This window comes from Adiantum capillus-veneris, chromosome 24 (genome assembly GCF_014529385.1).
Source record: "Adiantum capillus-veneris isolate H3 chromosome 24, ASM1452938v2, whole genome shotgun sequence".
Taxonomy (NCBI): domain Eukaryota; kingdom Viridiplantae; phylum Streptophyta; class Polypodiopsida; order Polypodiales; family Pteridaceae; genus Adiantum; species Adiantum capillus-veneris.
In genome coordinates, this window is record NC_140954.1 from 58,320,320 (window position 1) to 58,334,446 (window position 14,127).

At 40.9% G+C, this 14,127-nt stretch overlaps 1 protein-coding gene across 1 annotated transcript; it reads left to right on the forward strand.

Annotated features, from left to right (window-relative positions):
• Positions 1-467: 467 nt before the first annotated feature.
• On the forward strand, positions 468-11,199 carry LOC147426429 (uncharacterized). Its single transcript, XM_086498355.1, has 6 exons — positions 468-625; positions 9,537-9,622; positions 9,698-9,738; positions 9,824-9,833; positions 9,925-10,165; positions 10,250-11,199. Exons 2-6 carry the CDS (start codon positions 9,584-9,586, stop codon positions 10,771-10,773), a joined length of 855 nt encoding a protein of 284 aa, XP_086354481.1. The 5' UTR covers positions 468-625; positions 9,537-9,583; the 3' UTR covers positions 10,774-11,199.
• The last annotated feature ends 2,928 nt before the right edge of the window (positions 11,200-14,127 follow it).

A 14,127-nucleotide genomic window follows, 5' to 3' on the forward strand; every position in this document is an offset into this window, starting at 1 on the left:
ACAAATCCTAGGACTTTGTTGTAGGGATGCGAAAGAACTACCTCAAAAGACTTATTTACAAGGGGCATTGCCTTGTAATACCCTTGGACGAAGAACAAGGCGTTTGGCTTTGGCACTTCGCGAGACCTAGCTTAGAAGACCCAACTGTTTGTGGAAAGATTGTTCTTTTAGGAAACCAAAAAACTTGCAAGTGCATCTCTCAAATCCAAAACTTATTGAAACTCTTTTTCAGCTTTAAGTGAACTAAGTATAAGTCTAGGTTTAGACAAACAAGAAGTATGGTGATGTGGCCAAAGGTCATTGGAGAGGAAAAATCAGTAAATCTTTGAGCTGTCGAGTTTTTTTTTTGGGACAATAGTCCACCTTTTCTTTTCTTTAGGTTTTGCGTGTGACCCTACCCTAAGGCTCAAATTTTACTAGCACTCTATAGTCAAGACTCAAGAGTAAGGCCCTGCAAAGGCAGCCAAAGACAAGGAAAGAATACTTTTTGAAAATTGTGTTCACTGTGGTGCTAGATTCGTCGAGCTAGAAGGAGATGCAGGATATCCAGGGTTTAAAAGTGAACGACGGCAGAGAGCGAGCGCAACTCTGGCTTCACAGCGCGACAATGGAGAAGGACGACAATGTGAGTGTTTGCGTACACACACACACACACACAGAGAGAGAGAGAGAGAGAGAGAGAGAGAGAGAGAGAGAGAGAGAGAGAGAGAGAGAGAGAGAGAGAATTTTCGTTGTGTGTGAGGTAAGTAGATTAGTTATACACATGTTTAGTTCCGTGGCGCCTAATGGGAGGAAAATTCAGTAATTATACAAGGAGGCACTTAGTTAAAATACCAAAGCTAGCCTTCAATTAGGTGCACACGAGCTCATGAGTCATGATTACGTGCACGTTTATGGTCCTTTGGACATGATGTGTTTCCTTGACAACATGGCCTGCTGTAGTAAATTCTACAACTAAAAGGGCATTTTGATGAAGATTAGCATATCCTAGAGAGTCATGCTACCACAGGATATTGGATTTCAGTTTGCAGAGCCTTTGTCACAATGAAGGGAAAAAGGAATTCACTTCTCAAGTCGACTTGGTCCTACAACTTGAGCAATGGAGTATTGCAGCATTCTAATATCTTCCTCGGCCGGTCCATGTGTTGAATAATTGTAAATGGTCAACCATATCAAATGTTGGGTCAAACAAAATTAGACATAGGGCATGCTTAATAAGCACCAACCAATATTAACCACTTGGAGTGACACGCAGCTATTTACAAAGCCTTGCTTATATTGTTGGGCAACATGGACAAAACTTTTAGAGTCTCGGAAAGTGACTATTAAGTATTTCTTGGCAAGGAGGAGAAATAATATATGTTGGTAGTTGTTTGTGAACAACAGTCTGTTGCGCATAAGGTTTTGAAAGCACCAAATTTTCTAGCGTGGAAGCAATCTCATTGAAGCTTCGCAAGTTTGATACAAATCAAGGTGTGTGCTCTTTAGTGATTGTCGGTGTAATAAACCTCAGTGAAAGCTTTCTTTTGTATACTTTTCTATCAAAGCTAGATATTTTGTTTTCATACATTGGAGAGCATTAACTAAAGAGTTTTGTTACAAAATGATATCTTGTTTGTCACCTTGAGTGCCTTGATAGGAGCTGTGAAGCCTCTACAATGGTGACAAGGTTAGTTTAAAGAAGTCAACTTGCTCTTTAGGTGTGAGGGGAGTCAAGGTGTTTGTGGAATTAATGTCTTTAATATAAAAGATTTGAAACAAGGAAGCCCATCAAGTCTTAGTTTATTGATTACCTTTCAGTTTTGCTAACAAGTTACAGCAACGAAATGTGACGGGTTTTAGGGTTAGGGTTTTTGTGTCAAGGTCATAGACACATAAGTCCAATGCATTCGTTCGGCTTGCCTCAAATTCACTCTCCCTAGAAAGGTGGTCCATGTCAATCCTTTGGTCAAGGCCAGAATCCTCTGCGCGTGAATAATTCTCTCTATGTGGCATTGCATCACTAGGGCATTTGAGTGACCTTAGGGTCAGAACTAACTGTGTTTTGTAGATTCTAGCCAAGGGGCCTAAAATCCTAGAGGAAAGAAGAATTACCAACTTATAAGGTTCGTGCTGAGGGGCCTAAATATTAAAAGGCACACACACAAAAAACCGTGTAAAGGTTTGATGATCTGGTAGTTGTATGGACGTCTGTGAATTGCGCTAGCTGATGACATGGCATGCTGTACGGATTTTCGCAAATCGCGCTGGTTGTTTTGGACAGTTTTAGTGCTAGCTTGTAACATTTAATGGCCTAGTAGCTCGTGTGTAGCAGAAAATAGCATGAACATAGTGAGCATTTCATTAGAATAGATTCCTAATGAGAATAACAAGAGTGCTTGGATGGAGAGAGCAACAAAAAGCATAACACCTAGTTAGATAGAATGATCAATACTTCAAAAGAGAGAGAAATTAAGCTATTGACAATAGTTGAGGACCGGATTTACATGAGCCGGTCCCCCTCCAAAAGGCTTTGTATTATGGTTTCTCCCATCAAGAGAGACATTTTACAATACAATTCTTTGTGTTCCTTCAATACTAGCTAGTGTAATAAAGATGGAAGCTTCAAGCACTAAGCAAAACACTTATAAAACACAACATCAATTCCCTCACGGTCTCAGACCCAAGACCTCACACGCCTTCGAAGATGGTGAGAGCTAGCGGGGTATGAGAGTAGATTGAGAGGAAGGAGTAGTCTTACGAGAAAGATGTACATCTCCTCACATAATCACTCATATTAGCATAGCTTAGCTTAGTAATTAGCATGGTAGAGGAGATGAACATGCATTGAAGCTTGGATCTTGGTTGGATCTGCATCACAAAGCCAAGAGTTATTGGTGTAGATCTCCTTCTCACAAGCTTGGAGTAAGTGATAAGCTTTCCATTAAAGCTTGAGAAGGAGAGAGAGAGAGTCTTCTTACTCCACACATGGACTAGTGTGAGTGTGTATGCAATAATGTCTTGAGAAAATCAGCCCCCTCTCTCTTGGTCGACCCCTCTTGCTATTTGCTCATGCTCACACCCTATTGGACCTCTCCAGGCTTAGCTAATGGAATTTCAAGAGCATACGTGATAGCCTTCTGACATGTGTCCCCCTTTCTCCTTTTGTGATAGCTTTAGGTAATTAATTAAAGCAACTAAACTCTCATTGGACCCCTTTGTCTCCTGGCCAATAGGAATCAGGCAAGCCATTGGGTTGCTGAATGCTCATTGGACCCCTTGGGAGACTATCCAATAGTCCTCAAAGAGAGCTTAATTCGTATTGGTTCTTTTATTAAGTGTTTTTAAATTAATTAAACTAGATTTACTCTAGCCTAATTCTCATTGATCCACCTCCATGGCGATCCAATAGGATTTGAGTACACCTTGTGGGCACCTGGGCTAGGGAGCTGACACGTGTCTCTCATTCCCTTTGTGTACAGGAGCTTTTGAGTGTGTTTCTCTCTCATCTCCTACTTCAAGGACTCACCCCCTCCTATGTAGGACTTATGAAGACTCTTTGTACACACACAAAGCATCGAATTTTCCTAAGCTTTGACCTTCGGACACAACCTTTGAATTTTGGAACCTTAGCATTTTGGAAGTCTTAATGGGCTGAACCTTAGGTCTTTAAAGCCCATTGTGCACCTTGCTCTTTTGCAGATGGCCCTCCCTTTGGATTCCTACTGTGGCTGGTGTGCCAGCTTAACCAATATTCTAGCTTTTTCTCCCTTGGCACTTCCCCATATTAAATGATCAGTTTAACATGAGAAAATCATTTAGGAGAATTAGATATTAGTTATTATGACATTATCTCTCTCTTGAAATCATAGTTGTCCTCGACTATGGGGTAGAGAAGATAAAGCATATTCATTAGTCTTTTTTCTAGTGGGTAGAGGATCCCTATGTTACCCTACGATATCGTTCCAGAATGGATGACTAGTCCATTTGGCGCTTGAGAGCCTAGCTGTCGCAAGCATGTCTGCACATTAGTCCTATCAATCTTCCATAGTAGAGTGACAAGCTCTACTTGGTGTTTGGGAGACGTCGTCTTCGCAAACTTGATCTAAGCATGCATACTACTTTATTTTTGTGCACAATAAAGAAAAAGAGAGTCTTATAAGATAAAAACTTTGTTCATTTTAAACATTTGTACATTTGCTTACTCTAGGGAAGCATTGTAAGCATTGACAAGGTTTAGATTACCCTCTAATTGTATGCCTTGCATCCATCTAGCATCTTCAAAAGGATAATTCTTAAACTTAATAAGATATCGTCGGATAGTCTTACCGCCTCTTAGTACCTTGTCTTCATGCCGGAGAATGGACTCGGGCTGCAACACCTCTTCTTGGTCCTCGATCTCCGGTGGGTCTTTAATAGTAGGTTCTTGAGGTGGCTCGCCTTTGTAAGGCTTTAGTAGGCCCACATGAAAAGCATTGTGTATGAGCCAATGGCTGGGCAACTTGAGTTGATAGGCCATCTCATTGATTGGCCTAAGAATCTGGAAGGGACCATATAGTGTTGCCAAGAAACGCGTTTCTACGAAACGTTTCTGTATGAGTTTGGACGTTTCAAAGGTAAAGGCAAGGCTCATGTTACATGTAAACCTTGAAGCCTCTTGCTCTTTGTTTCGGTCATGAAATCCTCAATGTCATGAATGTAGCTTCTGTTTTGCTTCTAATGATGAAAGTTAGTCCTATTTTTCCTCTTTTTCATGTCTAATTGTAAGGTAATGCTTAAAACATAGATCTCAGCTTATACCACTTGAACTTACGTACATTTCTTTAGTTTGCACAAAACTTCTGTTTTGGCGTTTCTTTCTCGGACGAAACCATTTCGAAACTTCTGAAACTCGTTTCAAGCAAAACGTTTCGAAACTCCGTGGCAACTATGGGACCATAGTACCTTTTTGCTAACTTAGCATAGTACTTTTGGTGTCCTGTAGGATTCTTGCCCGTCGTGTGTCTTAATTGAGCCTTTGGAAATTTGAGTAAGACCCAATCATTTTCTTTAAAGGCTTGGGCTCTTCTGTGCTTATCAGCAGCAGCCTTTTGCCTTTGCTGTGAGATAGAGATAGCATCCTTAATCTTTTGGAAAGATTCTTGTAGGTCTCGGCTATACTTATCTGCAGCGAAGATCTGTGTACCTTAAGTAGCAGGGGACTTTTGGATCTTCCCTCAATTATCTCGAAAGGTGCTTTTCCCGTGGAAGTATGTACAGTGTTATTGTAGGCATACTCCACTAAGGGTAAGTACTTCTCCCATTGGGATTGTAAGGATTCTAGTCTCTAATCCTTAATTAAGTACTTAAACTCATGATTAAGACTTAAGAAACTAAAACTGAACTTAGAACAAGACTTAGAAGACTCTGTGTTCGATTGATTGACTTGTTTTTAAACTGAGTACAATAGGCTCCTTATATAGGAGACGAAGAGACAAATGAAAAGACATGTCTCTTAGTGAAGAGACATGACTTTAGACGTAAAGACACATCCTTTCGGCGAAGAGCTGCAACCATTGGGCGAAGAGTCGCACTCGTAGAGTGAAGGGGTGTGACCAGTCGTCGAAGGAGTGTGGCTTTTGACGAAGAGGCACGTCTTTTGGGCGAAGGGGTGTGACCATCCAAGCATAGGGGTTCTGCTTGGCATGGCACTTCGCGTATCTGCAACTAGGAGTAGATGTATTGTTGTTAACATAGTCACAATCGTGACATTCCCTCCCTCTTTAAATAAAACCCAGGGTAGTTGTAGAAACTCCGGGAGAAGGAAATGTATTGTTGTTGTGCTTCTGCATCCAAAGCTCTTTCTGTTAAGTCCCACGTCATGGGCACTATTATTGACCATGACTATTTTGCCAAACTGAAAACTGATCATATCTGTAACTTGATAAGTGTCTTTGTCAAAGTCTTTTGTAACTTCGAGCTTTGTCCAAGAAAAGATTGAATCTGTATCTGCTTCGAGTGAAATTATTGGTAAACTGACTTGAATTTTCTGTTGAGTGATGACCATTGGTTGGAAATCTGTAAGGTATTCCATTGCTTTGTCTGGAACAGTAACATCCTCCTGAAGGGATGTCGTAGACTGGGTCAGAGTAGTGTTTGGAGGTACATCCATCTATAAAGGTTTATCTATGGAACAAGTTGTGTCCAAAGATTCATTTGCAGCGACTGAAGTCGTGCTGCAAGAGTCTGTATCCGCTTTATCCTTTGCACCACTGAAGGCAAGGACGGGAGTCTTCAAGTTTGAAGAATTATCATTCACCATAGCATCTGGTATCTGGATTCTGTTTAGAGACAAAGACTGTATTTTGCAAGGACGGTGACGAGGCAAATTTTCCTGCTTGGATCACAATCAAAGAAGGGTTTATGTGTTCGTTGGTTGTCACATAAGAACTGGAATCTTCTGAATCTTCAGCTTTCTCAGCGGGTATTAAGGCTTCCAATTGAAAAGGGGGAGGTTTAGGGAGTTGTCGCCTCTTAGACCTTTGAAGGATCCTCTTGCACAAGGAAAGGATCAATAAATCTTCAACTTTACCACCATCAGACAAGAAAGACTTAAATGTAGGGCTTGGCTCGCGAGGGGGAACTTGTCCAACGTCGCGGCGTTCACGATCGAGTACTCGACTAGGGTCGGATATATGTGCCACTAAGTAAACCCATCTTGATATTGCTGATGATCTGTTGGAAGCTTCATATTGTTGCTTTTGTTGCTGATGATTCCAATAAGAAGTTGACTGCTGAGAACTGTAGCATTTCCAAGAACATTCATGCTGAGACTTTTGTTGCTCGCACGAAGGTACTTTGCGTCTAGTTGTCTCTGAGAAACCATGCTTTGGGTGAGAAAATTTGAGTTCCGAAGGCTTTTGTTTGAGTGGTTCTTCCTGGTCGATCACTGAAGCGTCGGAAGAAGATGCCTGTATTGTCTGAGAAGTTGTTGGTTGACTCCGAGAAGGGGTTTGCATTTGCATTTGATCCAAGCGAGTGTGAATTGATGCGAGGCTTGATGAAATTGCCGCCATCTCCTTTTTGAAAGTTGCTATCGGGTCTTCGGTAATATATTGTCGTCGCCATCTTGTCTCCATCGCCGATTATGTAGCAATAGCTACTGGGAGAAGAGAGTGTGCTGAACCATTGTTGGGTTTTGCTTGTCTGCAAACCAAGCATCTAAATGGGCATAATCAATGCCAAGGCTTGCTACAAAATGCTTTGAAAGAAAAGTTTTTGAAGCTCCGGCATGTAAGAATATCTAGTCTTTTTTTCCGTTTACTTGTCCCCAAGATCTAAAGAGTTCCCATGATGCATCATTCAACAAAGTACCAATCATTTTGACAATCAAGCCAACCTATGCTTGAGGGCGCTTATTAGGTTGGGGATGGCTGACAAATTAGATTGCCGCAAGGAGGGACAAGCACAAAAAGTATGTCCTGTTTGAGACGTTGTAGCACTTAATCTTCTTTCTTAGAAGCTCCTATTGCATGGCATTAAGGTTGAGAATTGAAAGGTTTGTTGATTTGTGCAGTTAGGCGGTGTATCAAAAGGTGCAAGAATAGTGGGTGTAGGAAGAAGAGAGGCATTCTTGGAAGAAGATTTATCATTGGTGAAAGTAAGTTTTCCGGCCATCATCTTGTAGCGAAGTGTAGCATGATCCATAAGCTCTTGCATGGTAGAAAATTTGATGGTAAGACGATACTTGTGTAATGGAGAAGGGCGTCCACAACAATACTTGACACTGATCCGCCAAAGTACAATACTTAAGAGGGAAGTAGGAAGTAAAGCATCCAAAAATTGTTGATACTGTAGGATACATCATCAATTGGTTCCAAGTAGATTAAATTTTTAACTCGAAAGCTGCAATGAGATAATTTTTTTTGCAAAAGCACTCTTGAACTGTGACCAAGTTTTTGGAGCAGAGGGTTTGGCAATAAGGGCTCTCCACCGTCGTAGAGCATTTTCTTTAAGAATCCGATGACCTGAGCATGCTTGGATTCTTCTGTGCAATGTCCGTTATTGAAGACAACATCAAGTTGTTGAAGAAACTGCAAATCTTTTAATCTATCTTGGACTCCTGAAAGTGTGTTGAACTTGATCTTAGACCACCGTCTTTGAGTGGTTTGGGACTGGGCAACATGGTTGGTTGGATGAAAATAAGGAAAGAAACTTGGATATATCATATGAGATCTTGCCATGGATGGTAAAAGGGTCCAATTGTGGTGGTAATGAAGAAACTGTCAAGGTAAGAGGAGAACTGTCAAAGGATTATCGTTGGCCATAGTACGGAAAACACCTCCCATCAGGTCCAGAATTGTGTAACATGGCATGTGAGAAGGTAAAGGCTTGGTGGAACAAGGAGAATAGGTGGGACATATGCCGAGACAGATGCTTGAGATTAAGAAGACGTTACCTGAAGAGGTAAAGTTTATCCCAAAATTTCATAAAGATTTTGAAAATCTTCATCTTCCACATACGGTGCATACTACTCCAAGTTATAGCCGTTTGCAATTCTCAAACAAAATCCACCAAATATTCATGATCAAATGGAATTGTTGCGGGAGCCTCCGAAGCAAGAGGGTTGTATTAGTTGCCTATGGCGAAGTTGGAGTTCGGGCTAGGGTTAGTCTCGATTGTAAGTGATCATTCCTTTTGTAAGAACAGGAAGAAAGCTGAGCTTTGATACCACCGTAATCACCTGTCGGTGTGACCCACTCGAATACATGTTTAATAACTGAAAGATTAGAACTGAACAAAAAGATCACACTTGCACTTTGTAGATGACATGGAAGAGGCGTGCTTCCTCTTCAGAGAGTATTGGCCCACAAGTCGAGCACCTTTGGTTGTATTTCTTTATTAATTACTAACTGTTCTTTTGAAAGACCACTCACCAAATATGTCTATACAACTGGGCCTTGCCCAGTAATTTATAGGCAGTTGGCCAAAAAGCTTAAAAGTCAATGGCTTTTAACAATTGCTGTCTTCCACGAAAAAATCAGCCACACCAACAGTGCCATGGTGGTATATACATACACCGCTGCCACATCATCATCATCCTAAAGTCGCAATTGGCGGTGGATTTTGTGTCGCATTTCACGGGTTTCCACAATCAAAGTAAGATCCTTTGATCTTTTGCTTCCCAGCTACTTCACTTTGGTGCCACCCTTACTAGTGCCACGTCATTGGCTCATCACAAGTTTGCACATATCTTGGTGGTAGTTAGTTGAAGCTGTTAGTCTTCCTATCATCATTAGAAATGACCACTATCGGTAGTTTGGGTCTACATTCTCTATTCTCCATGGATAAGGGTTTCTGCTCTTTGAGGGCTATTGATTGTTTGGGGGGTGTCCTTTGACTCCAACTGGGCCAGGTGTAAGGTTCAGTTCAAACCATCAAAGGCTTTAGACTACATGTGACACATATCCAAGCTATAAACTTTCTTGAAAATGTGAACTGTGGCTGATGCTCAAGAAACAAGAGTGTCTTGGTATTATCAATTGTCTTTCATTTTGTTATTTCATGTTTTCATGCAGCATATTACTAGAAGAAAGCTGAGCGAGCAACAAATTTAGTAGTGGGAATGCAACAACAAAGCAACGAAAGTGCAGCATTGCTCCTGGTAGCATAAATGTGACAAAGAACTAGAGTTTTTACTTAGTTGCAGAAGTATGAATTAGTTGCCTATACATGACAGGAGATTAATCCTCAGTTGGCGAACAACAAGAGGCTTCTGTCGTTGATTTTTCTAAAAGGATATCAGTTTGCGTCCAATTGGCATCTGCAGCAACCAATTGAGATCTCTATCAAATGGCACTTGTAGGAACATGCAGGTATAGATTGTTAAATGTTTAAATTTTGAAGTAGTATATGCCCAACCTCCTTGGAAGGTGTAACTGACTATTTTAGTGTAAACACATATAGGCTAAGGCATTTACCCTTAGTGGATTTCATATGATGGGTATAGAGGAACAGAATGACCTTCGAGTCAGCCAGTGTGGCACAGCATGTGACCAATCATATACTGGCAACTTACTGAATGTGAGCAGCGATATGCTTGATACAAACCCAGAGAATGGGAATCTGGAAGAAGAGTTGGAAAGAATTATCATGCTGGCAGACAACATGAGGGAGAAAGCTCTGTCTACTGAAGAAATTCTTGCAGGTAAGCCAAAGCGTGATTTGAGTGTTCCTTTGCTTTGATTTTATCGAGTCTCAGTTCTTAGCTGGTCAGTGGGGTTATTTTCAGGAGATGTAGCAATCAAAAGTCAGAAAGGAAAGAAGGATTCAAAAAGGAGCTCTGTAACTTCTTTGGTACTCAGGAGTCGCAAGAGTTTAAGATCAGGTTGTGCAGACAACTCATCAACCCTTCTGCACGGACAGCCGCGCCTAAGCCCTCTTGCAGCTCGAGCGGCATTGGCTGCGGCTGTCACACCTCTTAGACAAGCTAACCAGACCAATTTATCTGCGAAATCTCAAGGATTGAGCTTGCATTCAGCATCCTGCAAGGCTGGTACAAGTTTTGTCAAGAAGAATAATAGGTACAATCAAGTTGAGAAGTGTCAGAAAACGGGCGTCTCAGTAAGACGAAATTACCGAAATACGTCGGCTTGTAAGCGGACCCCTGAACCACCAGTCAAAGAATCAGGTTCTTTTCTGAATCAGTGTGACCAGCACATTCAGCTTACTGTTGACATTCCAGTTTACGGAGATCAAGTAGCGGAGAAGGTGATGAATTTGATTGTTGATGTTCCCCTTTTGGGAAGGCAGTGAAGGTATAGGGGCCCACATCCTATTTTGCATGAGTGAATAGAAAGCAACTCATCTTTAAGAAGGTATAGCAAAAGCAAACGTTACTGGACTTACTGCAGGTAAAATATCATGTCTTTTGAAAAAGCTTATGGATCATGTAATATGACCCTGCTCTGTCTGTAAATATATGTGAAAATGTAATTGGTGTTTTTCAAGGATTGCGTTTTGCAGAACCCTTAGGTTTATATTGCAAGAGGATGTGCCCTCACTAAGTGCTAACATGGTCTACCTCCCGAGAGTGATGGCCACCTATCTTGCCAGCATACTCACTAGCAGTTTCACATTGACTGTTGTACGTAGTTCTTATTATGTTGTATTTCCCACTTACATTTTGTAGACCTTATTGTCATTGTATATAGTGAGAAGAAGCAGCTGCTTTGTGGTGCATTGGTGAATTGTTGAAACATGTTATTGAGAGTAGCACTTTTCAACGATTTTGTACCGGTCATTTTGAGAGGGCTTCAAGCGGGGCAAGTTTTTTGGAGCCATAAACAAGCAGCTAACCTGATATTATCTGTATACTGCAACTATGGTTTTGTAAACGTAAGAGTAGTGACATACTCAAAGTTGAAGATTGTACTTCGAAGCTTTCTTATAACTTACAAGAGGAGATGAGGAATGTTGTCAATGTACCGGGTTTGACACAATATTATAGACGGGGAGCAAAATTGCCTCAAGCAGCAGTTCACCTTTGGAATCCAATTATGCTATAGTACTCCTCAGACTGCCAGATAAATAGAAAGGGTAATCAATGTTGCATATTGTGTAGACAATGTAGGTAACGTCGCTGCAGCCCTTGTAAAATCTCTTAAATGAACTTGGTATGTTATGCATGGTTTAAGTGTTATTTGAGTCTTGATTCTGCAATGACAATTTTGGTCTATCAAGTGTAAGGATTTTGGTTGCTATAGATAAAATCATTGTAGCAGCCAAATCCATAGGCTCCACAAAATTGAAGCTGCATCAATTAGCTGAGTTTTAACCCCTTTTGGTGAAATTGTCCAAAGAAAATGGTATTTGACAGTTTATTCCTTGTCATTCTCTTTTCTAAGATGCTTTGTTTTGCCCAAGAAATATTGCGATACTCCATTGAAATGTAGTGACAGTTACACTCAATGCCAATATTAGCATATGCACACAACACAAGCGTGTCTTTTTTTACTCATAACGCGGGTGGATCGGCTAATGTTTTCCTAACATATAGACTTCTGTTCACTACGCAAGAAACTTGTCATCAACATGAGTTATGAACTCTTATCCTAATTGAGATAGCAATGTGCTCAAGCGAATAGCAAGAGGCCCTCCTAAAAGTCATGAGCATCATTTGAGCTTGATCATGCCTAGATCTTGAGTGCAATGTGACAATCAACATATTATATGCCAAGATCTTTTGTGTGTGTGTGTGTGTGTCATAATAACTAATGTCTAATTCTTTAAATGATTTTCTCATGTTAAATTGATCGTTTAATATAGAGAGGTACCAGGGGAGAAAAAGTTAGAATATTGGTTAAGCTGGCAAACCGGGCACAATAGGGATCCAAAGGAGGAAAATAGTGATCCAAAGGAGGAAAATAGTGATCCAAAGGGGGGGCCATTTGCAAAAGAGCAATGTGCAACAATGGGCTTTAAAGACCCTAAGGTTCAGTCCATTAAGACTTCCAAGATGCTAAGGTTCCAAAATTCAAAGGTTGTGTCCAATGGTCAAGCTTAGTGAAATTGGATGCTTTGTGAGTGCCAAAAAGTCTTCAAGACTCCTACATAGGAGGGGGCGAACCGTGTAAGTAGGGGATGAGAGAGAAACACACGCGCGCGCGCACACACACACTCACAGGCTCCCTTTACACAAAGGGAATAGGGGACTCAGCTCCCTAGAACAATTGCCCACAAGGTGCACAAAAATCCTATTGGATGGCCATAGAGGTGGACCAATGAGAATTAGGCTAGAGTAAATCTAGTTTAATTCATTTAAAAACACTTGATAAAAGAACCAATAAGAATTAAGCTCTCTAAAAGACTATTGGCTAGTCTCCCAAGGGGTCCAATGAGCATTCAACAGTGCCATGTCTTGCCTGATTTCTATTGGCCAGAAGACAAAGGGGTCCAATGAGAGTTTAGTTGGATTATTTAATTACCTAAAGCTCTCACAAAAGGGGAAAGGGGGACACATGTCACAAGGCTATCACTTATGCTTCTTAAACCCTATTGGCTAAGCTTGGAGAGGTCCAATGAGGTGTTAGCAAGAGTAATTTGCAAGAGGGGTCGACCAAGAGAGAGAGGGGGTTGATTTTTCAAAGGCATTATCACACACACACTCACACAATCTCATGTGTAAAGCAAGAAGATTCTCTTTCTCTCCTTCTCAAGCTTTAATGGAAAGCTCATCATCTACTCCAAGCTTGTGAGAAGGGAGGCTTACATCAACAACTCTTGGCTTTGTGATGCAAATCCAACCAAGATCCAAGCTCATCTCCTCTACCATGCTAATTACTAAGCTATGCTAAGATTTTATGAGTGATTATGTGAGGAGATATACTTCTTTCTCGTAAGACTACTCCTTCTTCCTCTCAATCTACTCTCATACCCCACTAGCTCTCACCATCTTCGAAGGTGTGTGAGGTCTTGGCTCTGAGACCGTGAGGAATTGATGTTGTGTTTTATAAGTGTTTTGCTTAGTGCTTGAAGCTTCCATCTTCATTGCACTAGCTAGTATTGAAGGAACACAAAGAATTGTATTGTAAAATGTCTCTCTTGATGAAAGAAACCATAATACAAAGCCTTTTGGAGGACCGGCTCCATATAAATCCGGTCCTCAAATGTTGTCAATAGCTTAATTTATCTCTCTTTTAAAGTATTGCTCATGCTATCTAACTAGGTGTTATGATTTTTGTTGCTCTCTCCATCCAAGCACTCTTGCTATGCTCGTTAGGAATCTTTTCTAATGAATTGCTCACTATGTCTATGCTATTTTCCGCTACACACAAGTTAATAGGACATTAAATGTTACATTGGTATCAGAGTACAAGGTTTCTCTTTTCTTGCTCAAGAAGGGAGGTCCTCAAGCTAGCTATAAATGGTTGGTATTATTAATTGCAATTGAGTAAGTAGAATATGAGTTTTTGAGCCTTGCAGTGTGCCTGCCTTCGTGCAGATTACGAGGCATCACCGTCGAGAGGTATGTTCTTAATAGTGGAGTTCTACGGGGCTTGCCTACGGCTTAACCACTCTTGAGCTATTAGAAGCTTGACAGGAGCCGGTGTTGTTTTGGTGTTGAAAGACCCTCTCTTCTATTCCTTGTAATTAATGATATTCGAGCCA

Coding starts and splice junctions, on each gene's coding strand:
- LOC147426429 (XM_086498355.1), top strand. CDS start 9,584: ATGCAACAACAAAGCAACGAAAGTGCAGCATTGCTCCTG. Junction 9,623..9,697: donor AAAGTGCAGCATTGCTCCTG/GTAGCATAAATG, acceptor TATACATGACAG/GAGATTAATCCTCAGTTGGC. Junction 10,166..10,249: donor TACTGAAGAAATTCTTGCAG/GTAAGCCAAAGC, acceptor GGTTATTTTCAG/GAGATGTAGCAATCAAAAGT.